The sequence below is a fragment of the Neofelis nebulosa genome, chromosome 16, assembly GCF_028018385.1.
Source record: "Neofelis nebulosa isolate mNeoNeb1 chromosome 16, mNeoNeb1.pri, whole genome shotgun sequence".
NCBI classification, from domain to species: Eukaryota; Metazoa; Chordata; class Mammalia; order Carnivora; family Felidae; genus Neofelis; species Neofelis nebulosa.
The window spans coordinates 890,074-914,518 of NC_080797.1; the positions used below are offsets into that span (position 1 = coordinate 890,074).

Here is a 24,445-nt window from a genome sequence, read left to right on the forward strand (position 1 = left end):
TGTCATCTCACGGCTTGACCCCTGGCCCCTTCCTCCCCCGACCTGAGCTCTTGACCAACACACCGCCCGCATCCCCCTCAGACGCGGGACCGTTTTTCAGGACGTGGGGCCCACGGCACACGCTGTTCCGGGACCCACCTGCCTCCCCCTCCTCTCCCAGCCACACCCCGTGGGCAGCCTTCCCCGCGCACACACCAGGAGCGACTGCGTCCTCGCGGCCGCCAAGAAGAAGTCCCTTTATGGCCGTGTGTGCGCGCACGCCCCGTCCCTGCGCCCGGGCTCTGGGATTTCTTCCCAGGCCCCGGAGCTGCCAGAACGCGAGGGTTAACCGTGCACTCCTGACTGCTTCCTCAGGAACATTACCGGGTCAGTTTTGTCCTGATGCTTTTCTGGTTTTAGTTTTGGCAGCTAGATCTCAATCCCCTGGGCAATGCCCAGGGTTTCGTGTGCCTGGGGGGGCGGGGGGGGGGGGCGGCATGGGGAGGATGTGCTGGGCACCCGCTGGTCCACGGTGAGGACCCAGGTGCCTGTGGAGGTGGGGCGGGGGGTGTTCCGGGTCCGGGTGCACCCTTCCCCTGACCGTCCCGGGGACCCCTCGGCACCCCCCCCCCCCCGCCCCTGGCTTCTGTGGACGTGAGTCATCATAAATACTGGGCCTGAGACGCAGACTCTGAGTGTACATCTCTTCTGATCCTTCGAGACTGGACTCCGGACTGATGGTGGTCGGTTCTTTAGAGGTGGGGAAACTGAGGCTGTGGTGTGGAAGGACCGCCATGCAGGTTGCAAGCCGCAGGGTCGGCGCGGGGCTGGGGCTCAGGCCGTGCGTCTGCGATGGAGGCCGAGGTCCTGGCCGGAACATGCTGCCCGGGTATCGGCTGCCCTGCTCCTGCACCCTCCTGCCCTCCCCGGGCTGGGCCACCTGACCGGCCCCGGACAGAGACGCACGCGGGAGCACGTCGCCCTGCGCGAGGAAGTGCATGTGACCGGCGTGATTTTCTGGGCCCTTCTCCCCTGTTCCGCCGACCTTGGCGCCCCGTTGGCAGAGGGTGGCGTTGTAAGGCGGTGGTGCCTCTGAACGGCCACTGTGACCGGGGCCCCTTCCCGCCGGTGTGTGAGCGCGAGGTCCAGCGCTCACCCTGCACGTCACGCCGTGCATTCTGGCACACGTGGAGCACTGTCCGGACCGCTGCGGGGGGGTGGGGGAGGTGGGGGGGGTGGGGGGAGGTGCTGAGCCCCCGCAGGGGGTGGGTAGGGGTGTGGGGGGAGCTGCTGAGCCCCCGCAGGGGGTGGGGGGAGCTGCTGAGCCCCAGCAGGGGGTGGGTGGGGGGTGGGGAGAGGTGCTGAGCCCCCGCAGGGGGCAGGGACGGGGTGCTGAGCACGGGACAGTGGGGGGGTGGCGTTCGTGCAGCTTTACCGCTCAGCTGGGACTGGGTCTCAGGACTGGCTAACAGGTATGTTCTCTTCCACAGGTGGCCCTCCCCCGGGCGGCGGTGCCCCCTGGCACCTTCGAAACGTCCTCAGCGACTCAGTGGAGAGCTCGGACGATGAATTCTTTGATGCCAGAGGTGAGTGAACTCCATCTTCCCGCCACTGGCTGGGTGAGCTTTCTAGAAGCCTCACGAAGGGGATCTTGGTGGGGGTTAGCGTCTCTCCCTCTTGGACGCTGTGCCCCGCACTTCACGTGTGCCCGATTCTGAGTCCCCGAGGCAGGGGCACTGGCTGTGTCCTTGGTCCACCTCAGGGGCTGTGCCAGGCGCTCGCTGAGCTGTAGAGGCCTCTGGGCGTGGGCGCTGCCCTCCTGATGCTGGTGGTTTAGCGGGAGAGGCAAAACCCAGCAGTGACACGGAGGAAGTCACCCTCCCAAGGGGGTGATGCCCCTGCGTAAGTCAGCAGGTGTTAACAGGGAGTGGATGTGGGTCCCTAACTTAGTGGGGTTGGTAGTGCCCTCTCCCTAGTCACGAGGGGAAGGAGCCTTCTGACGGAGGAGGCAGCCGGTGTGATGGCACTCAAGCAGGACGGTGGCCCTTCCGGGGACCCAGGGGCCCGTGCACCAGGGGTCAGGGGTCTGGCACGAGGGGCAGAGGAGAGGCTGGCTGCCTGTCTGAGACCCTGTGCCAGGCACATAGGATCAGTCGCAGAGGGGTTGCGGGGCGGTGAGCAGGACTGTTGCAGACCTCCCGTGGGTACCAGGGGGGCACGTCCAGCAGGTGCGAGGGGGACACGTCCTGGGGGCACGAGGGGGCTGGCGGGCGGCGTGTCAGAGGGCGGGATGGAGGCATGTCCAGCGGGCACGAGGGGGGCATGTCCAACGGGTACGAGGGAGGCCGGCGGGCGACACATCCAGTGGGTGCGAGGGAGTCACGTCCAGCGGGCGCGAGGGGGGCATGTCCAGGGGGCGCGAGAGGGGCATGTCCAGTGGTTAAGAGGGGGGCACGTCCTGCGAGTAAGAGGGGGCGTGTCCAACCGGTACGAGGGAGGCCGGCGGGCAGCACATCCAGGGGGCGCGAGGGGGGCACGTCCAGGGGGCACGGGGCGGGGGTTGGCGGGCGGCCTGTCCAGTGGGTACAAGGGGGCCGGCGGACAGCAGGGGCGTGGTCAAGGGGACGAAGAACAGGAACCAGGGAGTGGGGACGGGCGTGCCAAAGCGGGTGTGCGTTTCCGGCTCTGGGTGAGAGCGCGCACGCAGGGCAGGTGTGGGCGCCAGTGGGCAGCGGACAGAAGGTCCCCACGGTCACGCTCGCCTGGCTGCCTCCCCCACCCAGGGGCCCCGGTCCTCACCTGGCCGGCTTGGCCCCACCGGGGAAGTCACCGTATCTAGGGGGCTGACGCACTCCCGGGACAGCCAGCTGTAAGATGCCTAGTGAGATGGGGTCTCGAAGCAGAAACAGACCGCGTGCTGGGAAGACATCTGGGCCTGCAGCAGGACACCGGGGACGTGGCCTCATGGTCTCAGCCACGCCATTGCCCTTCTCTGGGCCTTGGTGTCCGGGTCAGCTCTGTGCCTCCGGAAGTGGGGAGTGCCCGGTTCAGGTGCCTTTCAGGGGGGGCACAGGGCACAGCTGGGCAGGCCCCAAGCCAACCGACACCCGGCCCACGTGGGACCCGTGTGCTGTCTCCCGGGGGTGTCTGGCCAGAGCGCAACTAGCGCACAATGTGACAGCAGTGACGTCAATGTTTTGACGCTTAGAACGCTTTTATTTAAAACAGTTTGCAGTTCCTCAGGGCCGGCTTCCCCGATGACGGGACGGCTGGCGGCAGGAGGCACTGGGGGCGGGCCTGCTCACCGGCTTGCCCCCTGAGCAGCTGTGGGTACGTCCTGCCCCCGCCCCGCACCCCACAGGCTGCGGAGGCCCCCTTCCTCCCGGTTGCCCTCCCCACCCGCTGTGTGCTCTGTGCTGTCCCCGAGACAAGGCCGTTGGAGTCTCCGTGGCTCAGGCGGTCAGAGGGGAAGCTGTCCTTCTCTGTCCCCTGGGCTGGGCGAGGCCCAACAACAGGCAGTCCGCAGCCCCCAGGTCCGGGCGGTGAGTGTCCCGGACTCGGGCAGGAGACCGTCTGGGTCCCTGACACCCTGGGCAGGATGCCGGCTCCGTGGGCCACAGCGGCAGGCCCGGGGCCTCGCGTGGCTGGTGAGCACTGCAGGGCGGGCATTGGGGTCCAGGTCCCCAGACCCAGGAGGGGTGCCTCCCTCCTGTCAGAGGATATCTGGGGGCCACGGCCCAGTCTGCCAGGGCTGGGGTGCAGGGCAAGGGAAGACTCAGGGGGGCCCGGAGGGGCCCGCAAGGTCCTGGAGTTCAGCACCACCACCACCGTCTCCGGGCTGGGAAACTGAGGCCAGAGCGTTGGGAGGCTTGCTCAGGGTCACCCAAGGTTACTCGAGGTCAGGCCAAGCAGGGGCTAGAATCCACTCACCTGTGAGTATCTGCTCCTCGGGGACGCTGCCTCTCACAGCGGGGGTGTGGCAGATGGGCGCTGTCCCCATGCTTCCGGAGCCAGCGGTCAGCGGTGGGGGTGGGAGACAGGCGAGCTGTAAGTAAGGCAAGGGAGCAGACTCCGGCCGACAGTGAAAAGCAGAAACTGGAGGGGAGAAGGGGAGAGGGGGCAGGGGGAGGGAGGGGGTGAAACTCGGGAGATGGTGTCAGGGGTGTGTCCGTTGGTCAGCACCTACCAAGTTGTATTTGCATTTTTTTTTATTACTAGTTTTGATGTTTATTTGAGAGAGAGAGAGTGAGAGAGAGCGAGCGCTGGGGAGGAGCAGAGAGAGAGGGAGACACAGAATCCAAAGCAGGCTCCAGGCTCCGAGCTGTCAGCACAGAGCCCGACGTGGGGCCCGAACCCACAAACTGTGAGATCATGACCTGAGCCGAAGTCGGACGCTTAACCCACTAAACCACCCAGACGCCTGCCTCAAGCTGTACGTGTGAATACGAGTGGTTTGTTGATCACCGTTCTGCTCAGCGTCGCTGTTCAAAGGGAAGGATTTGCGCCCCTCTAACATAAGGGAACACGGAGGGGTGAGTGAGTGAGCAGGAGGCGCCCCCTGCTGAGGCCCAGGCCCCTTCCCTCCGCTTGTTGTCTCGGTCCCCTCTCCCAACATCTAGACAAGAGCCAGCTCCTTGCCGTGGACCCGCACAAGCGGCCTGGTCCCCAAGGTCGCAGCCGAGCCCAACCAGGGGCCCAGCGGAGCCCTCCCCGGGCGGGACGTTGGAGGTTTCCGCCTGCCGCCTCATCTCCCGTGTCCCCTGCTCTGCTGTCCCCATGCCCGGTGGACACCCTGCTCCCCTCCTGGTGCGAGGCCGGGCGGAGAGCTGCCCTCGGTCTTGCGGAGACCCGGCTGCGTGCTCCAATGCCCGGTTCCTCCCAGCGAAGGGAACAGGATAAAGCACTGATTTTACAGACCGTGGCCGGTCTCCTGGAGAACAGGGGGCACATCTCTGGGCTTTTCCTGTGGGCACACAGCCTCCGCCTGGAAGGGAGGTAGCAGACACAGGTGCAGGCTGCCAGGGGCAGAGGTTGGGCCAGTGACTGGCCAACGTGTGGCCCCAGGTGAGTCTCTGGGGCCCGGGCCCCTTGTGTTGCACACAGCCAGGGTGGGGCTGGTTGTTCCCGGGACGAGTGGGCTGCTGACGCTGTGGGCGTTGGGTAACGGAGCCATCCCGGGAGCAGAGCACAGGCGTGTTCCTGAGCCTGTCCCTGTCTCTCCGTTAGGGGTGGGAGCAGAGAAGCCAGTGTCTGGGGGTGGGCACCTTGGCCCCCATAGATTTTACAGATTCACAGTGTTCTCCTTCACCCTCATGATGGCCTGCTGGAAAGGGCTCCAGAACCAGAGCTGTTACTCCCAAGGAAGAGATGAGAAGACAGGAAGAGTTGAGGGCACGTGCAAAGGCCCAGGCTCACGTGGGGCAGAGTTTGGACAGGAATCCAGCCAGGAGCCTGCCCGGAACACGGCACTGCCTAGACGTGTAGACGTGTGCCAGAATGGAGCACATGGGGCTCGGGAAGTCATCTGGGCAGGTGTGGATCCTGGGTGGGGGGCTGGGGGGCCGATCCAGGACGTCCAGGGCAGGCCACCAGGATTGCAGGACTCTTGAAACAGTGTACCTGGGCTTCAGTCCTGGCTCTCGCCGGTGACCTTGGGCAAGGTACTGAGCTACTCCGTGTTTCAGATCTCTCGTCTATAAAACGCAGATGATGAGGGTTGGACCTTTTCAGTATCATGATGAGAGTGGGGTGAGTTGGTATTTGTAAGGCATCATGACCATCTCAGTGCAGAGGAAACATTTCATCAGCGTTGTTAAATGAATCAAATAGGCGAGTCCATGAGGCTGGCCGAGGTGTCCCAGCCAGAAGTGGGGGAGAAAAGTGCTGAGCTCCAGAGCGGTCAGAACTCTGGACAGCTCCCCGTGCTCTGCCAGGGCTGGTTCTATCTTTGGCAGTGAAATGGGTCCTGTCCCTTTATTCTCAGCTGTCATGAGCTTGAGGATTTTCGCCACCACCCTTTAGTACCTGCCCCGTGAGAGAGGGCACAGCATCCTTTGCCAGGAAGGCCCGTCACTTTGCAAGCGGGGGCAGGGCACACCTGTGGGTTTGTTCTTGAGGGAACGCCCCGCTTTGGGACGAGGGACCGCACCAGGTGTGTGCAGCTGTCGTGTGGGACCCAGGGGCTTGTGTTCGGTGCGGTTGGGGAATATGGCCCCACTGACTTCTTCAGAGTAATCGCTGAGCTCAGGTTGGGTAAGGGCACGGATAGAGACAGGGTTGGGGGGGGCGTGGGGAGGATGGGGTTATCACTACGTTCATAAGGTTGAGATGAGAGTCAGTGGTTCTGTACAGCTCAAGGCTTGTTTGGAGCCAGAATTCCGCGCCCCGGTTGCTGCAGACCTGCTTCTGCCCCGTTCAAACCCCAGATACCTGTGGCAACCCCTTCTCGTGCAGAGGAGTAACCATAATGTCTTTATCTGTGGGCACCTCGTGTGCTCTGAGACCTTTATCCCCCTTAGCTCACTTAATTCTCATGGCAGCTCTTCGAGGTGGACCTTGCCAGTCCCGTTTTTCTGATGGGAAAACTGAGGCTCAGTGAAGTCAAGTCCCTTACCCAAAGAAAAACTCGTGGCAAGTGGCAAGGTTTTTCTTTTCCTTCTTTTCAGGGAACACCACCCTTGTTGCCAGGAACAGAAACTTGTGTGGGTTTGCACCCTTTCCCAGGACTGTCCCCTGGTTACTTTCTTCAGCCGCAGCCGGGGGGCCCCGTGGGGCACAGCAGTGATGCCTGCTTGCGGCGGAAGCTTCCTGAATGTGTTGTACTGTCCAGAGGACAGACACGTCCAGCAGTCGAGGTCTGCGTCAACGGCTAGGGTCACCTGAACACAGCCTGTCCGCTCACGCCCATCTCTGCTTCCCCCACAGAGGACATGGCCGAAGGGAAGAATTCCATCCTCATCGGGATGAGCCAGTGGAGTTCTAACGACCTGGCGGAGCAGATGGGGACCTTGGGGAGACTGGAGGGGCACCAGGGTGAGCCCCCGGGGTGTGTGTGAGCGGATGGGGTCCTTGGGGAGACCGGAGGGGCCCCAGGGTGAGGCCCCGGGGTGTGTGCACGCGTGTGCTGCGGGAGTGCTGGTGCGGACAGCTCGGGGCCAGAAGTCGGGTCTTCTGTAAAAAGTCTTCTGTCTCTCCAGACGCCTCCCTTCCCCCTACCTGTGCCCCCCAGAGCTCTGTGACCTGCAGGGACCCTCATGGGTGCTTGCACATGGCTGTCTGTGCAGAGCAGCTCCAAGGTGCTCGGGCAGAACTTCCTGTGTCCCTAGGATGACCACGGGGGGCATGGGTTATGAGGGGCAGGTGGCAGGGGCCAGGCTCCTTGGAGTGGGCTGGGGGTACGCTGGTTAGTCTGGGAGCCTTTGAGAAGGCACCGGGCAGGGCGGTCGTGGGGATCGTAACTTCCTTGGGCTGAGTGCCCGGGGAAGGGGGTTCATCCAGGAGACTTTCCGTGGAGGGGGGCTTGACCAGGAGCTTAATCAACAGGCAGGGCAGCCCTGGCCCTTCAGGCGTCCCACCCGTTTGGCCATTTTGCATCACTAACAGATTTTTTGTGGAGCACCTACTGTATATGTGTGCTTGGTAGGAGGAGTGAAGGTGACGTGGCTGAGATCTCCGACCGTGACACGGTGACAGGGTACAATCAGGACGTAAGGGGGTGAGGTTTGGGCTGAGGGTTGCTGGGCCTGCAGTGGGAGGGAGGCGGGAGAGGGGAGCAGGGAAGGGCTCCTGGCAGTGAAGCTACGGGGCCAGGCTAGGAGACACAAGCGGAGGACGCCGCTTAGCTGAAGGTCAAAACGAGAGGGGCTGCATTTGATGGAGGTCACTCAGGGACGAGACAGATCGAGAACCCACCTGGGTCCACGGTGCTCACGTCTGCACCTGTTATCCTGGGGCTGCTGTTTTCTGTCCCTCGTCCCACACAGCCCTCCACCCACCTCCCCTCCTCCTGGTGGCCTGGCCCCGTCATTCCTCAGTCATGGTCTGGGCCAGGCCGCCCTCTCCGGACGTGTGCTGCTCCAGCGGCCATGTTGGTGCTGGTGCTTTGTCTGTAGCCGCTTTCCTTGAGCCCCTCCCCCGCCCCCTTGGCTCGGTGCTGTCCCCGTGCCACAGTGCTGGACACGCCAGGGGTGGCCGTTCATTTCACAGATGCAGAACCCAAGGCCTGGGGAAGCGGTGTCTCGCCCAGGGCCCTCCAAGTTGGTGGCAGCATCGCGCTCACATCCCTCGTGTCCTGGTTCCCAGCTGGGCGGTGTCCGGGGCCTCTGCAAGGTGGTCAGGTTCAGGAAACCCAGAGGCTTCAAGGAAAGGCCCTCAGGCCACTGCTCGAGTCTGGTCCCCCCGGGCCAGTTCAGAAGCGACTTCCCCATTGACACAGCCGTGCATTTGTCTGCTCTTTCCTTCACCCCAAGCCCTGGAGGGGCCCAGAAGGGGTCACGGGTTCTCTGTAGCCGTGAAGACAAACCCAGATCTTAGTCATAACCCATCTGGCCATCCTCTCCCAGGCCGGCCCGCTGGCAGTCAGAGAGCGTGACTCAGCCCAGTGTGAGCCGGGGAGGGGTGAGGAAAGGCAGGGAGAGGGCCAGGCACAGGGAGGCAAGCGGAGAGAGAGGGACACAGGGGCCGAAGCTACACTCTGTGCGGTCTGGGCTTGAACGTGGCTTCACGGCCGGGCAGGTTCACGGTGGGCAGAATGAGGCTTCTACACAAGTCGGGAGGACCGAGTGAGCCGGTGGTTGGCTAAGCGCTCTCAGCGACAGGTGGTTGTGGTGCGGGGACAGGTCCCATTCTGGCAAACAGCCGTAGGCGCTCACTTGCTCACCGGGGAGAGGTGCATTAAGGCAGTGCCTGCCCCCCCCCACCCCCTGGGGCGAGCAGGAGGGGGCAGGGCAGGCGAGGAAGAGGAAACCAGCCATGTCCCCATCCCCTGGGGATTCATGGTGTGATTCCTCCGCAGGACAGAGGAATCCTTCCACTCACCGACCGTTATCAGCCACGACGGGGGCTTCCCCGGGGCGGGGTGTGGGCACAGTGCTTGGAGGGGCTCACGGCCGAGGAAGAGCGGGGTCCCGGCCTCCGTGACCGTGACTGCGCAGGAGGAGGCTGAGCTCGGGGCCTAGGAGGGAGGCTCCGGGGGCACTTCAGGAGAAGGCTGCCTCCCACCGTCCGGGGGCGGTGCCTTTGTTGTTCCTCCAAAGGAGCGGGTTTGCTTTGAAGTCCCATCATGGACGGAGCAGACCTCAGGGACCCGTGCCCTACGGGGACTTCACTTTAGCGCCTCGCCTTCCACGGGCTGGGGCCACGCTGTCGGGGTGACGGTGTGGTTTCCAGCCACTGGTCCTGCAGCCTCCATCCGCCACGGAATCTTCCACGTTCCGTGGGCCCCTCTGCTTTCTCCCCTGGGTTGTATTCCCCTTGTTGATTTTGGTACTTGTGTATTAACCCTTCTTCACCTTGAGCTCGGTTACAGGTTTGCATTTTGTTGGTGAATTTGGCCCGGCATATACACGTGTACAGATTTACATTTTGTGTAATTATGTAAGTGCCTGTTGTACGTGTGTGTGAATATACGGTGAATGTGCATGCGTGTGCATATAATGTAAAACGTTTAGCGTGTGTACGTGTGATACATAATATGATGTATCAACGTCTGTATGTGATATATAAAATATTCACGTAAACATATTCAAACACATCTATATTTATGTGTATATATACGCATATACGCACAACTTATTTTTTCAAATATTTCTTTTTTTTTTTCAATGTTTGTTTATTTTGAGAGAGACAGAGCATGAACAGGGGAGGGGCAGAGAGAGAGAGAGAGAGAGAGAGAATGAGAATCCCAAGCAGGCCCTGTGTTGTGAGCGCAGAGCCCAGCGTGGGGCTCGGTCCCACAAACCCTGAGGTCATGACTGGAGCCGGAATCAAGAGTCAGATGCTCAACTGACTGAGCCACCCAGGTGCCCCTCAAGTGTTTCTCTCTCTCTCTCTCTGATTCCCCTTCTAAAGCTTGCATTAGACGGATGCTGGACCCGTGTCTCACCTTGTCTGGCCCCGTTCTTATTTCTTGGTCCCTGCTGGGTTCTAGAAACTTTCCTTGGCTCTAACACGGTCAATAGCTCGCCAGACCAGTTTCTCTTCTTCTGCTGTTGCCATCCCTCTGGTCAGCTCTTCTGTGGAGTTTGGTTTTTTTTGTTAAAGCAATCCTGTCTTCGTTTTCACGCGCTCTGTTGGTTTTTTGTTTGTTTGTTTGTTTGTTTGTTTGTTTGTTTGTTTGTTTTCCAGATACTGATACAACCTGTACTGTCCATGGGTGCCGTGGACTCATTCTGTGCTTTTCACAGCCTCCCTCCTCCCTGTGCTTTTTAAGTTCGGAGTCTCCTGGTGGGTTAGAAGTGGATGCAAACGGCCCCCACACACTTGAGTTTGGGCTAATTAGCCAAAGATCCCTAAGTGAGGTTATGGCACAGAACAGGAACTGGTGGTTTCCAGTGATCTCAGGAAGCACAGAGCTGCCGTTGACGTTGTCCAAGTAAAGCGGGTCTTGCCAAGTTTTGTTTTGTTTTTTTTTTAATCGAGACATAATTCACATACCAGACAATCCACCCTCTTCAAGTGTATACTTCAGCAGTTTCTGTATATCTTGTAGATTCACAAAGTTGAGCAGCTACCTGGTTCCAGAACATTTCCTTCTCCCCGGAAAGACACCTCCTAAGCTGTCAGCAGTCACCCACCATTTTCCTCTCCTCAAATACGGAATTGCGTAGAAATGGAATCCGACAGTATGTGGCCGTTGGTATTGAGGTCTGCCTTGGCATCACGTTTTCGAGGCTCAGACGTGCTGTGGCATGAACCAGAATTTCATTGCATTCCACGCTTGAGTAATAGGCCCCCGTATGGCTGTTGCACATATTGTCCATCCATCCATCGGCTGGACCTTTGGGCTGTTTCCACTTTCTTGCTGTTATGAGTCACGGTGCTCTAAGTGTTTACGTACAGGTTTGGTTTTTTTTTAATGTAATTGTCAAATGAGCTAACATACAGCGTGTACAGGGTAGTCTTGGCTTCAGGAGCAGATTCCTGTGATTCATCGCTTACGTACAACACCCAGCGCTCGTCCCAACGAGTGCCCTCCTCGGTGCCCATCCCCCACTTCCCCTCCCCCCCATCAACCCTCAGTTTGTTCTCTGTATTGAAGAGTCTCTTAGGGTTTGCCTCCCTCCCTGTCTGTCTGAAACTATTTTTCCCCCTTCCCTTCCCCCATGGTCTTCTGTTCAGTTTCTCAACTTCCACATATGAGTGAAAACATTCGGTACCTTTCTCTGCCTGACTTATTTCACTTAGCATAATGCCCTCCAGTTCCATCCACGTTGCTGCAAATGGCATGATTTCCTTCTTTCTTATTGCCAAGTAGTATTCCATTGTGTATATAAACCACATCTTCTTTATCCATTCATCAGTTGATGGACACTTGGGCTCTTTCCATAATTTGGCTGTTGTTGAGAGTGCTGCTATAAACATTGGGGTACAAGTGCCCCCGTGCATCAGCACTCCTGAATCCTTTGGGTAAATTCCTAGCAGTGCTATTGCTGGGTCATAGGGTAGCTCTATTTTTAATTTTCTGAGGACCCTCCACACTGTTTTCCAGAGCGGCTGCACCAATTTGCATTCCCACCAACAGTGCAAGAGGGTTCCCGTCTCTCCACATCCTCTCCAGCATCTATAGTCTCCTGATTTGTTCATTTTGGCCACTCTGACTGGCGTGAGGTGATATCTGACTTGTATTTCCCTGATGAGGAGTGACGTCGAGCATCCTTTCATGTGCCTGTTGGCCATCTGGATGTCTTCTTTGGAGAAGTGTCTATTCATGTCTTCTGCGCATTTCTTCACCCGAAGAAGTATGTTTTTGGGGTGTTGAGTTTGATAAGTTCCTTATAGATTTTGGATGCTAACCCTTAACCTCTATGTCATTTGCAAATATCTTTCCCATTCTGTCAGCATGTACAGGGTTTTGAGGACATACTTCCTGTTCTCTTGGGCACAACCCAGGAGTGGGATTGCTGGGGACTCACCACATCACCTTCCCAGAGTTCAGACTTCCCCACGCTCTTGCCAGAGCTTGTTGTTGTCTGTTGTTTGCGAATAGCCTTGCGAGCGGGTGTATGACCATGGTTTGGGTTTGCATTTCCCTAATGACTGATGATGGTGAGCATGTGTTCGTGTGCTTGGTGGTCATTGTTCATCATCATTCGGAGAAATGTCTATTCAGATACTTTGCCCATTTTATTTATTTATTTATTTATTTTTTTTTTTAATTTTTTTTTTTTCAACGTTTTTTTTTTATTTATTTTTGGGACAGAGAGAGACAGAGCATGAACGGGGGAGGGGCAGAGAGAGAGGGAGACACAGAATCAGAAACAGGCTCCAGGCTCCGAGCCATCAGCCCAGAGCCTGACGCGGGGCTCGAACTCACGGACCGCGAGATCGTGACCTGGCTGAAGTCGGACGCTTAACCGACTGCGCCACCCAGGCGCCCCACTTTGCCCATTTTAAAATCAGGTTGTCTCTTGTTGGGTTGTGAGTGTTCTTTACATATTGTGGACGCTAGGCTCTTGTCAGTTACATAATTTTCAGTTACTTTCTCCCATTCTTTGGGGCGTCTTTTCACTTTTTTTGATAATACCCTTTGGAGTGCCAAGTTCTAAAATTCTGATGAAGCCCAATTTGTCTATTTTTGCTTTTATTATTCTGCATTTGAGCCCATATCTAAGAAACCACCTGTTAATGTGAAGTCATGAAGGTTTACCCTTTGTTTTCCCTGAAGAGTTTCATAATTTTAGCTCTACATTTAGGTCTTTGATCCACTTTGAATTCATTTTTATTTTATCTATTTGAAAAAAATTTTTAATGTCTTATTTATTTTTGAGAGAGAGAGAGAGGGAGAGAGAGAGGGAGACAGAGTGTGAGCAGGGGAGGGGCAGAGAGAGAGGGAGACCCACAATCCAAAGCAGGCTCCAGGCTCCAAGCCATCAGCACAGAGCCCGACGCGGGGCTTGAACTCACATTGTGAGATCATGACCTGAGCTGAAGTCGGACGCTTAACTGACTGAGCCCCCCAGGTGCCCCGTTAGGATTTTCTACGTACAAGATCATATCAACTCCCAACAGGTAGTTTTCCTTCTTCCTTTCCAACCTGGATGCCTTTTTATTTCCTTTTCTTGCCTGGCATCCCTGGCTAGAATCTCTAGTATAATACTGAACAGAAATGCTGAGAGCTGACATTGTGTTCCCGATCTTCAGGGGAGTTTTCAATCTTTCGCCATTAAATATGATGTTAGCTGGTTGTGTTTTGTTTTGTTTTTGTCTTTGGGGTCTTTTTGGAGTTGTCATTTATCTGGTCAGGGAAGTTCCCTCCTATTCTGGGTTTGATCAATGCTTTTATCACGAAAAGGTGTCGGATTTTGCCAAATGCCTTTTCCGCATCTGTTGAGATGATTGTGTGGGTTTTGTCCTTTTTCTATTACTGCGGTGGGTTTGCATTTGTTGAACAACTTGGCGCTCCTTGGAGAGATTCCACTCAGTCCTTGCCACAGTTGTTAATCTTTTATGCTCGGGGTTTACACATTTCTTTCAGAATAATTTATGCTAACAGGCTATGAGCTGTCACTTAAGGGACAAACTTGTTTTAGAAACAAAGGGAGTGTCACCAAGGCCACATTCTTAAATTTTTTTTTTAACGTTTATTTATTTTTGAGACAGAGAGAGACAGAGCATGAACAGGGGAGGGGCAGAGAGAGAGGGAGACACAGAATCTGAAACAGGCTCCAGGCTCTGAGCTGTCAGCACAGAGCCGGACGCGGGGCTCGAACTCACGGACCGCGAGATCGTGACCTGAGCCGAAGTCGGACGCTCAACCGACCAAGCCACCCAGGCGCCCCTAACCAAGGCCACATTCTTACTGACAGGAGGGAAGCGGTCTCTGCACAGGTGTCCTGACCAGCTTCTCCTACTTCAGCTTTGCAGAGGGCTGTTTTTCCATAGTTCCTCCTGGACTCCAGCTGATGCCTGTGTCTAGATGACGTGGTTCTCAAAGAGTGGTCCCTGGACCGCTCGGAAAGTGGTCAGAAGTGTGAATTTTGGAGCCCGGCCCAGACTCGGTGAATCCGTGACTTAACTACCCTCTTAGATCCTACTGGTGCTTGCCGACATCTGACACCCATTGACTGTCAGGCCAGTGACTGGCGAGAGGCCCACAGATCCATTTTTCTGGATTTCCCCTCCCTCAGTCACTGAGTTTGGCCTCTTTTTTCCACACTTAGTTTTCCTCTAATATTGAGTGAAGTTGACCGTGAACCCCGCTTTGTATCTGCCCTTCCCCCTTAGCCTGTCTCTGGGTGATGTGATGCGTCTAGTTTTTGCAAATGTCTGCCATCTAATTATTGGGGAGGGTGACAGAGCTTCTGGCTTATTCTTCTTGGTGTTTTCAGCTTCCTGGGCTGTCCCGTGCCTCCAACATTCAGCCCTTCCCATACCCGGGGCAGATGCCTCTGCTTGGCACAGCGGGTGTTCGGAGGGGGGGGGGGTGGCCCACGCACGCCCAGGCCATTACACAGCTTCCTTTGCTCCCCTGTTTCCCATCCAGGAGCCCGCTCTCCGCCCCCGCACTGGCCTGTCCTCTGGCCACAGACGTTCCTTTGCAAGATTGAGGTTGTGGCCCCCTCTCTGCTCTGGCAGCGTTACGGACGGACGTTGGTTAGACCTTCGCAGTCGCACAGACCTCCCTAGGAGGGCCTTGCACTCGGTAGCCGGCCCTTTCCCCCTCCGTGGGTTCTCTCTGCCGTCCACCTTTCGCAGATGCCTGATGGTTTCAGGTCTGCGAAGGACGCCCCTTCTTACCTTACGATACTGCTAAAGACCAACTGGCAGAGAACTATTTAGCGCCGTTTTCTAGGGATTTGGGGCGGGAGGAGGGGCCCGGATCACGCAGTGAGCTCACTGTATTCAGCCGGACCCTGATGCTTCTGAGATGTGGACCCGGTAACGTGGCCCTGCAGTGAGTTTGGCAGCGGGTTTCCCTCGTCTGCGGAATGAAGGGCAGACCCCCGCCTGGCATGAAGGCCCATCGGTGTGGCTTTCACCCCCCCCTCCAGCAGCTGTCATTGTCTGGGGATAGTAAGTTCACCATCGCCGTAGGAGTCAAGCAGCCCCGGGCCGGCTTCCACGAGGGACTGTCAGATCCGTCCCAAGGCTGATTTCCACTCTGGTGTGTCTCACTTCCAGGCCCCACTCCCACCTCTCCTGCTCGCCTGTGCTCTAGACAGAGCCTCTGGGGGGCTGCAGGCTGACCGCCCAGCACTTTCTCAGCAGGCCTTCCGGAAGCCCAGCCTCCCCCAGGCCACCTCCTTGCCCTAGTGTGGCTCTAACTGGGCGCACCGTGGGGCTGGGCCGTCGCTGGTGGTGCCGGCCTGCCGGCTGCCTGCAGCCCTGCCTTCCAGGGTGCGTGCTTTAACCACCTGTCTGCACCTGCAGCGATGAGGGGCTCCCCACATTCGTGCCTCCCCCCCACCCCACTGTGCACTGGGCTCACGAATTCTGGTCAGCCCTGGGGACACACCGATGGCTCAGAAATGGCTCCAGGCTAGGGCAGGGCAGGCACAGTGAGGTGAGGTGACAGCCCACACGAGGGGGAGCACAGGACGTTGGGCTCGGAGGGACACGGAGCGTGAGCAGGGAAACGCAGGCCCAGGAGGCCTTGCTGGGTTCTGGACAGACCCGTTAGGGTGCCGTGGGCGGGATCAGCATGTGCAAAGATACAGAGGGTGTGTGAGAAGCAAGGAAGTCTGGAGAAGCACATGGGTTCTTGTTGCCTGAAGTCAGGCTACGAGGTGCTGGGCTGGGGGCTGGAGAAGGGGTGGGGAGAGGGGGTGGGGAGGTCTGAAAGAGGCCGGAGGGGACCCTGGTGCCGAAGGCCTGGAATGGCAAGCTAACCAGTGTTGGGGGTGGCGGCTGGGGATCCATGGAGTTATTTAATCCAGAGCCACCTTCTAGAAAAATTACTCTGGAAGTCAACGAGAAGATGATAGGAGGGCCTGGGAATGTGTGCAGGGGTGCAGCGGGCTGGGTGAGAGGGCACCTCGAGCCTGCAGCTTGGTGGGAGCACCAGAACAGGAGATGGGCAGGAGGGCTGTTGGCTTCGGAGCCCCGTTACCAGGCAAGCCCCGCACCCCAGCTGCCGCCCCCCACCCCCAACCGTGGGGTCTGCCAGGCCCCCTCTGGCTCTTCGGGAGGGGATTTCCAAACATCTTCCTCCTCCCAGAGCCTCTGCCATCCTGAATGATCCCCCCCTAGCCTCCCCGAGGCCCCCGCCATCCAGAATGCTCCCGCCCAGCCTCCCCGAGGCCCCCTCTGTCCCAGATGCTCCCCCCCAGCCTCCCTGAGGCCCCCGCTGTCCCAGATGTTCCCCCCCAGCCTCCCTGAGGCCCCCGCTGTCCCGGATGCCCCCCCAGCCTCCCCGAGGCTTCCGCCATCCAGAATGCTCCCCCCCAGCCTCCCCGAGGCCCCCACTGTCCCGGATGCCCCCCCCCCGCCTCCCTGAGGCCCCCGCTGTCCCAGATGCTCCCCCCAGCCTCCCCAAGGCCCCTACCATCCAGAATGCTCCCCCCCACCCCCAGCCTTCCCCTTTCAGGTGTTTGGTGGGAGAGCTGCTCTTACTCTGGGGAAGATGGGGGGGGGGTCTCACGGTTTGTTGGACGGGGGTTGGGACAGGAAGTAGGAAATCACGGGGGAACCACTGGCAGGCGTTGGACGCGTTCCCATACGGAAGATGTGGCCCAGATGTGCGAGCCTCTGTCCTGGCCCCCTGCACAACCTGTCCTGTCTGCAGGAGTTTCTGGCAGCTTCCGCTGAGGTGCGGCCGTGGGGCCAAGTGGGGTACCGTTAGGCAGCCCGGAACCGGGGCACATCTGCTTGGTGGCTGTCGTCTGGGGAGCCTGCTCGTCAGGAAGCCCGGCTCACAGCTGACCCTCGTGGTGGCTCCGAGGGAAGGGGGAGCTGAGCCAGCCCACCAGGCGCCTGGCTGAGGCTTCACGGCAGAAGCCCCCGGTGTGCGGAGACATGGGGCGGCCCAGCCTCCCTGGCGGACGGGCCCTTTTCCACTGCCTTGACCCCAGCCCTGCCCTGTCTGCTTGCCTGACCCCGGCTGGAGCCATCCCGTGGGGCAGAGGTCGTGGCAAGAGCCCTCAGCAGACTGGGGCGTCACAAGGGACCAGATCCAAACCGTAAGGATGAGGTAACGACTTTATTCTTCTGAGTCTCAGTTTCCTTCCTCCCGAAGGTGTGGAATCTCGATGATCTAGCGGGGTGGGGGGGTGGGGAAGCCGTAAAGCTGCTGCTTTCAGTTGGCCCAGCTGAGCCCCCCCACCCCCACCCCGCCCCCTGCCCCTGGGGCTGGCCCTGCCTCCTTGCCCGGCATCCCTCCTCCTCCCAGGTGACCCGTGTCTCCTGCACACTGCCCTTGCAGTGACCCTCCCTCCTGGCTTCTCCAGCTCCGCACCCCTGCTTCCGGGCCCCAGGCTCAGTGGCCCTGCACCCCCCCCCGCCCCCGCCCCGGGCATTCCTGCCCCTGAAATCCTGCCCGGAAGCAGTCATGCCTCCTTCCTGGTAACGAAAGCAGCGTCTCCTATACCGTCTAGGTTAAGTCACTCTCAGGCCTTGGCACAAGGACAGGGCGATGAATCAGACCCGGCCGCTCCCCCAACTAGATGCCTCCCCGCTCCCGGGGTCTGGCACGCAGTAGGTGCCCAAGAAACGCCCAGGGGCGTTATGCTGTGGGCAGGGCCTGGGTTAGGGGTTAACCTGTGAGTTCTGAATAATTTACCCTCGGGTCTGTGTTTGTAAGTGTGGCCAGATGGGATGGGGTCCTGGCTTGGCTTGCCTTGGCTGGCGGGCTTGTGACACTGCCTCGGGCCCCCTCCCTGCCTCCCAGGATGTCTCCTGCCCTCTGGCTCCCAGCCCTGCCTCCTTTTCCTGCCGGTAGGGGCCTGGCCACAGGGGGGGGGCAGGGGTTGGGGCTGTATGCCTGTGTCTCAGGGCCGAGCCGCCATCCCTGCCCTGAACACGGACAGGACGCTGTCCTATAGGACAGCCAGCCCGTCACCCACCCCGTGCAGGGACCTGGTGCATTTTGACGGGAAGGTTGCAGCGTGCCCAGAGGCCACCTGTCTGCCCAGGCTGGGGTGGCAGGCCTGTGGAGGGCAGATGTATGTCCCACCATTCCTGCTCTCACCGTGGTCAGGTGTGTGGGTCCGGTGGGCGGTGGGAGGTCGGTGTGGGTCGGGTGTGCCGGGTCGGGGAGACCCCCTCGCGTACAGACCGCCAGGACATGTAGAAAGCGCACAGGGAAAAGGAAGAACCTTTTTATTTTAGGACTGCTAACGACACTTTCTCTTGCTTTTTGGACGAGGACCCCTGAGTTTTCATTGTGCTGGGGCCCCAGTCATACAGCTGCAGCCGGGTCCCAGGGGCCAGCCCCCCTGCCTCTCCAGGCCTCAGTTTTCTCCTGTGGCACCGGGTCTGAGGGATCTGCTAGGAAGCGGTCCTGGCCGCCTCCCCACACTACCGGGGTGCCCCGTGAGGGCCGGGCCTCTGCTCTCCGTCTGCCCCCTCTTGCACCCAGGCTCTGGGACGACCCGGGCTGGGGGCACGAGAGCTGTGAGGACCCAGGCTGGGGGCACCGGGAGCCGGGACGCAGGCTGGGGGCACCGGGAGCCAGGACGAAGGCTGGGGGCACCGGGAGCCAGGACGACCTGGGCTGGGGGCACCAGGAGCTGGGACGACCCAGGCTGGGGGCACCGGGAGCCGGGACGCAGGCTGGGGGCACCGGGAGCCGTGAGGACCCAGGCTCGGGGCACCGGGAGCCAGGGCAGCAGTGACCTTGGCTCGTCCTCACCTGCTGAGTGCTCGCCGTGCGCCTGGCCGTGTGCTGAGGGTTTCACACCTGTGAGCATCCGGTGCTCACCATGGCCCTGCCCTGGGTACCGCTCTCCCCAGTCTGCAGGTCAGGAGACTGAGGTGCACAGAGCGTAGGCGAGAGACCGGGATCCGAGCGCAGGTGCACTTCAGTGCTGTGCTGCCCAAGGCGCCACTGCACACGGGGACCTCACACACCTTGGGACCACCTGCCCGGAGAGGGAGGTGATGGAGAGGGAGGCGGACGTGGAGGCAGCCCTGCGGGGCGGGCGTCTGGGCCCCAGGAAGTGCCAGTGATTTGGCACCTTGGAGAGCGGGGGTCCTTGGGGACGCTGCGGACACCTTCTGTTCAGGGGAAGCTGTAATTTGCAGGCAGGGTCACGTTCAGGAGAAACCTCGGTTCTCAGGCTGGGCGCGGCCTCTGTCTCCCCAGACCCTGGTGCGGCCACGTCTGTGCCCTCCCCTGGCCCCGGAAGCAGGGAAGGCAGACACTCCGGAAGGAGGGCCGTTCAGCATGCGGGGTGGAAATGCGAGTGTAGAGCTCTGACAGGCGACGCCCTGGAGGCTGGGGGGTGCTGGCTGGGTGGGGGGGAGGGGGCGGTTCTTCAGGGGACCTTCCGGTTCCTGAGGCTTCGGGCTTAGTTTCCTTTCTGAGCCTCCGTGGTTGGGGAGTGGGCTCGAGGAAGGGGTGCTGGTCTCTGCTGACACTGCCCCTTGGGGCCCAGAGCTGACCCCGGAGGGCAGGGGTCTGAGAACTGAGGCTTCGGGTGGGAATGGGAGGCCTTCACGGATGCGGCCGGGGCGGTTCTCAGGGGACGCGGCGGATGTGACCGAGGCGTGGTGGGAGGGTGGGTGGGGCTCCAGGCACGGCCTCACCTGTGCAGGAAAGGGGTGCGTCCGGGGAAGGGGACTTGGCGGGCGGAGGGCGTGGGGATGGGAGGGGGCCGCTTTCCCGAGAGGCCTGCTTATCATGTGGGACGCCGAGGAGGGGAGCCACTGCAGGCCCATCAGCGGGAGGGAGGTCGGGACAGAGCCAGCGTCCCCTGCAGAGGGGGGAGTGGGTCGGGGCCACCCTCCCTGCAAAGCATTGCCGGCACCCACGGGGCCTTGTGCGGGGTCCCTGCGCCTTGACCGGGCTTCAGGATGCCAGGAGAGCGGGGCTGGCGGCGGTAACGGGAGCAGGTGAGGTCACGGTGGGCCGGGTCTGTCCTCGCTCACACGGGGCCTCGTGACTCGGGGAATAACTTACGCCCAACCTCGCGGTTCAGAGAGTGTGTTTTGTGCTTCCCGATGGTTTGCGATGAGTCTGGCTGGTGGGACTTCAGAGACGGGTGGCGTAAGCCCAGACGGAACACGGAAAAGCCCGGAAGAACAGGCGTGAGGGGATCGCGGGTTCTCTCTGTGTGACGGGATTATGAGACGTTTTCTTCCTTCCTTATGTCTGTCGGTGTTTTCCAGATTTTCGGTGAGGAGTTTGTATGACTTTCACAATTGCAGAAAAAAACTGTTCCCAAACGGGAAAGAACTAGTTCCATAGTCCAGGGGCGGATTCTGCACGAGGGGAGGATGTGCGGTTCGTGCACTGCACAAATGTCGGCTGAGAAGCACATTCTAGGTGTGGGGACACCAGCTGGCAGCACAGTCGTCCCTTCCAGCGAGGGGTCCAATTCTCAGAGTCAGACACCCCAGGACCTGGGGACCACGGGGGCCCGAGGGAGGGAAAGGGCCCCAGGGGGAGAAGGGAGAAGGGAGAAGGTGGTGCCTTTGCTGAGGCGGGGCTGGGGACGGACCCGCGCAGGTCAGGGGACATCTGAGCTGACGTGGGGGGGAGCAGCGGCCGATGAGGGTCAGGAGTCGGGAAAGGGGCTGGCGGTATGCACGCTGACCGTCGGGGGGTCAGGCCTGGCTTTCCCTGGCTCGTGCTTTGTGCTGCCTGAAGTGCCCGGAGTGGCACGGCCGGGGCAGGGCACCAGTGCCGGGAGGGACAGGACAGGGCACCAGCGGCCTCCCCGCGTCCGGCCACAGTGCCGGGGACTCTGCTCATGTGCCTTCTCTCTCTCTGCAGGAGATGGGAGCGCCCCGTGTACGTCCAGCGCCCTCCAGGAGAAGCAGCGTGAGTTCCCCTGACCCTGCCAGGAGGCTTGTCCCTCCCCGCCCCCCCCCCCCCAACTGTGGGTCCAGCCTCCTCGGGCCTGGGGCCCCGCCCTGCCCGTGAGCTGAGCTCCTGGGGGTCCCCGGCTCCCACCCGCCGGGCAGCTCAGGGGCGGCAGAGCCAGAGTGGGGGCGGGACCCTGCAGAGTGTTATCTGTGTGCGGGCAGAGAGAGCACGGGAACGGGGGGCCCTTCCCAGCCTTTGACGCCGTGTGTCCCGGGTGACGTGGTGCTGAGGTCAGAGGCCCCTCATTTAAGGCTGTGCCAGGGTCAAGACTCCTCCCACAGGCCCGGACCCGGGGCACCCTGTAGAGATGCCCGCGGGCCGACCGCGATCGGGGCGTCCTCCCCGGAGGCTCTGGCAGACTTGGTGGGCGGCCTCAGCCAAGCATCTGCGGTTGGCAGCATTGAGTTTCTCAGCAGGCCGGGGTCGGGGAGGGTCTGGCGCGTGATGGGCTTGAGCCCTCAGGACCCCCTTCTCTCTCCTGCCGCCTGGATGTGTGGTTGCAGCCTGGGGGCTGAGCCCGCCCTGCCCACCCGTCCCCAGGCTCGCGTATCCCTCGGCCGCAGGAGGGGGTCTGCCCGGCCCGGGGCCAGCACTGGGGATGTGTGCCGGGGGCCGGGAGGCCTGGGCGCCTCTGTCAGGGGCACCCCACAGCTCAGGCCGCGAGGGCACGGGGCAGGGGGAGGAGGAGGGCATCCTCACACCGTGCAAGGAACTGAGCTCAGCAGGAGCGGGGCGCGTCCAGTGTGCCCCCGGATTCTAATCTCACCCAGTGGCTGAGCGAGGACCCAGAGAGAGCAATGCGTTCGCATTTCCCGAGAGGAAGGGCCACTGGGAGGCGCCAGGTTTGGCCCCGAGGGGGAGGAAGCCAGGGTGTGCGTGGCCGGAGCCTGGGTGCTGTCTCCCTCGGGAATGGCGGCCGGTTTGACAAGCGTGGGCCTTCGGGGTGTCCTCAGCCCGTCCTGGGTGAGGAGGGCAGAGGAGGGTTGGCTCAGGGGGTGAGGGAGGAGGGCGGAGCTGGAGATTAGTGGTCTTCGGGTGGAGGGCCCGTTCCCATGCACCTTGTGTGTCCTCTCTAGGGATTAGTTAGCCCGGTCCCCCCAAGAGGCCCCGCGTCACATCCCTCAGGTGTGGTCACCGTCCTCAGGAGGGAGGGAGGGAGGACCCCGGCCTCAAAGGGAGAGTGACCGCCCGCCCGGGGCCAGACCGCTGCTCCAGTCTGGACCTGGCTGAGCAACGTGGGTCTTTAGTGGAGACACAAAATCTGGTTGTTGTTGTCTTTAAACTAGGGCTGTGCGGGCGCCGGGGGGCTCAGTCCATTAAGCGTCCGACTTTGGCTCAGGTCATGATCCCACGGTTCGTGAGTTCGAGCCCCGCGTGGGGCTCTGTGGTGACAGCTCGGAGCCTGGAGCCTGCTTCGGATTTCGTGTCTCCTTCTGCCTCTGCCCCTCCCCCACTTGTTCTCCTCCCCCCCCCCCGCCCCATAAATAAACATTAACTTTTTTTTCAAAAAATAGAATAAACTAGGGTTATGGACGTCAGAATCCACTGCTGAAGGCTCCTCTCTGGTTCTGCCCGTCGAGGGTCGTCTTGCCAGCGGGGAGTTAAGGGTAATAACAACGGGGCCAGTGGCCCTAAGTACACGGCCAGCAGTGTGGACAGTGGGAAGGACGACCCTGTGACACCCCTCCCTGCGATGTCCACACGGCCAGCCGACGGGTCTGCTGGTTCTGTTCCATGCATGCCGCCCACAGATTTCGGCATTTCGCTGCCTCTGTGCTTGTGGGGTGAGGGTTGTTGACGGCCGCGGTTTACTCTTCATCCAGAATTGGCGACGCGGAGGTCCGCCTGGCGCCTGTGACCCCGTGACGCGCTTCAGCATTCGCCGTGTTCTTCCACGCGCACGGTCGTTCCAGTATTTCCACCGGCCTTACGCAGCCTCACTGGGGGCCAGATGCAGGGTGGGGGGGGTGCGAGTGGCCCCCCGACCAGGACTCAGGAGGCCCCGGGGCTGTTGCTGCAGCCTCTGAGCTGGGAGGAGGGAGCCAGGCCTGGGGGTGAAGCCCTGTTCCTTCATTCAGTGCTGTGACTCTCTGGGCAGGTCACCAAACGTCTCTGAGCCTCAGTTTACTCCCTCGTGGAGAGAGGACCGTAATGTCTTCTTCCCAGAGTGGCAGACAGGTGGAGGGGCTTCCGGAGATCCGTCTTCTCGCTCCGCCGGTGCCGTGGCCGCTCGGTTGTCCCCCGCACAGAGGTGTGTCCCGTGCAGGCTCCAGGGTGTGAGCGGGGAGGGGGCCGGCCTGGGCCGCTCAGACTCCATCCCGCAGCTGCACGGCCCACAGCCTGCTGCTTCCCTGTTATTTGGGACCAGATTTCTGTGTGTGGGGGGCCTGCCTGGGGGCAGAGGACAGAGGGTCTGGTTCCCCCGGCCCACAGGCACCGTCCTGCGTGCACGTGGAGCCCGCGCAGCCCCGTGGGCTCTGACATTCTAGCACTCTCCGTGCCTCCTGGTTTCCTCTGTCTGCGGGTCCCGGCTGCCCTGAGCTCAGCAAGCACCCCCAGCGCACGTCCAGCTGTCTGACGTGAAGTTCGGCGCAGGGGCTCCGGACACATGGTCCGCACCAGCCGCACTCTCCACGCGGCCCTCCGGCCCCCCGGCCACCCTCCCTGCCGCTCTCCTTCCCCCCCACACCCACTCGGTGGGGACTCTGAACTTTCTCCCTTCCCCAGACCGGGACCCGGAGACCGCAGTCCGGACTGAGTGCCGTTACAGGCTCCCGTCTGACCCGCGGGTCTCCGTCCTGCCCTGGCCGCCAGCGAGCCCGGCTTTGTCCAGGGCTGCGTCCTGACTCTCCCCCGCTCCTGGGCCCCATCACCTGTCAGATAAACGTCCCCAAGGGGACGGAGAAGACGTGGACGCTCAGAACCACCCACCCCCACTGTGTGTGTGGGTCTGACCTCACGTCCCACCGCCTGGGGCCGGCGACCAGAGGAGCCGCTCGGATGCCCGGACCGCCACCTCAGGGCTCCCCTCCCGTGTGCCCGCGGCCCCTCGCCCACAGCTGGCCTCCCGGCTCCCCCCGACTAACCGGTGTCTTTTCCTGGCCTGTGTGGGCAGCTTGCTGAGCGCAGCTGCAGACGGGCTATATTTAGCCGGATTTAATGAGCTCAGGGTGGCAGACGGCCGCCTTGGGAGCTTTTCTCTCTCGCGTGTGCACATGAATGTCTGTTCAACAGCGTCCGCTCTCGCGTGTGTACGTAAGCGTGTGCCCGTGCGCGCGTGTG

General features: G+C 60.8%; 1 protein-coding gene across 1 annotated transcript in view; it reads left to right on the forward strand.

Annotated features, from left to right (window-relative positions):
* Positions 1-24,445, forward strand: part of PITPNM3 (PITPNM family member 3) — a 68,522-nt gene that overhangs the window by 15,449 nt on the left and 28,628 nt on the right. The window contains 3 exon segments of the mRNA XM_058704554.1: positions 1,470-1,565; positions 6,904-7,011; positions 21,071-21,118. Of these exon segments, the coding sequence (XP_058560537.1) occupies positions 1,470-1,565; positions 6,904-7,011; positions 21,071-21,118 (252 nt within the window).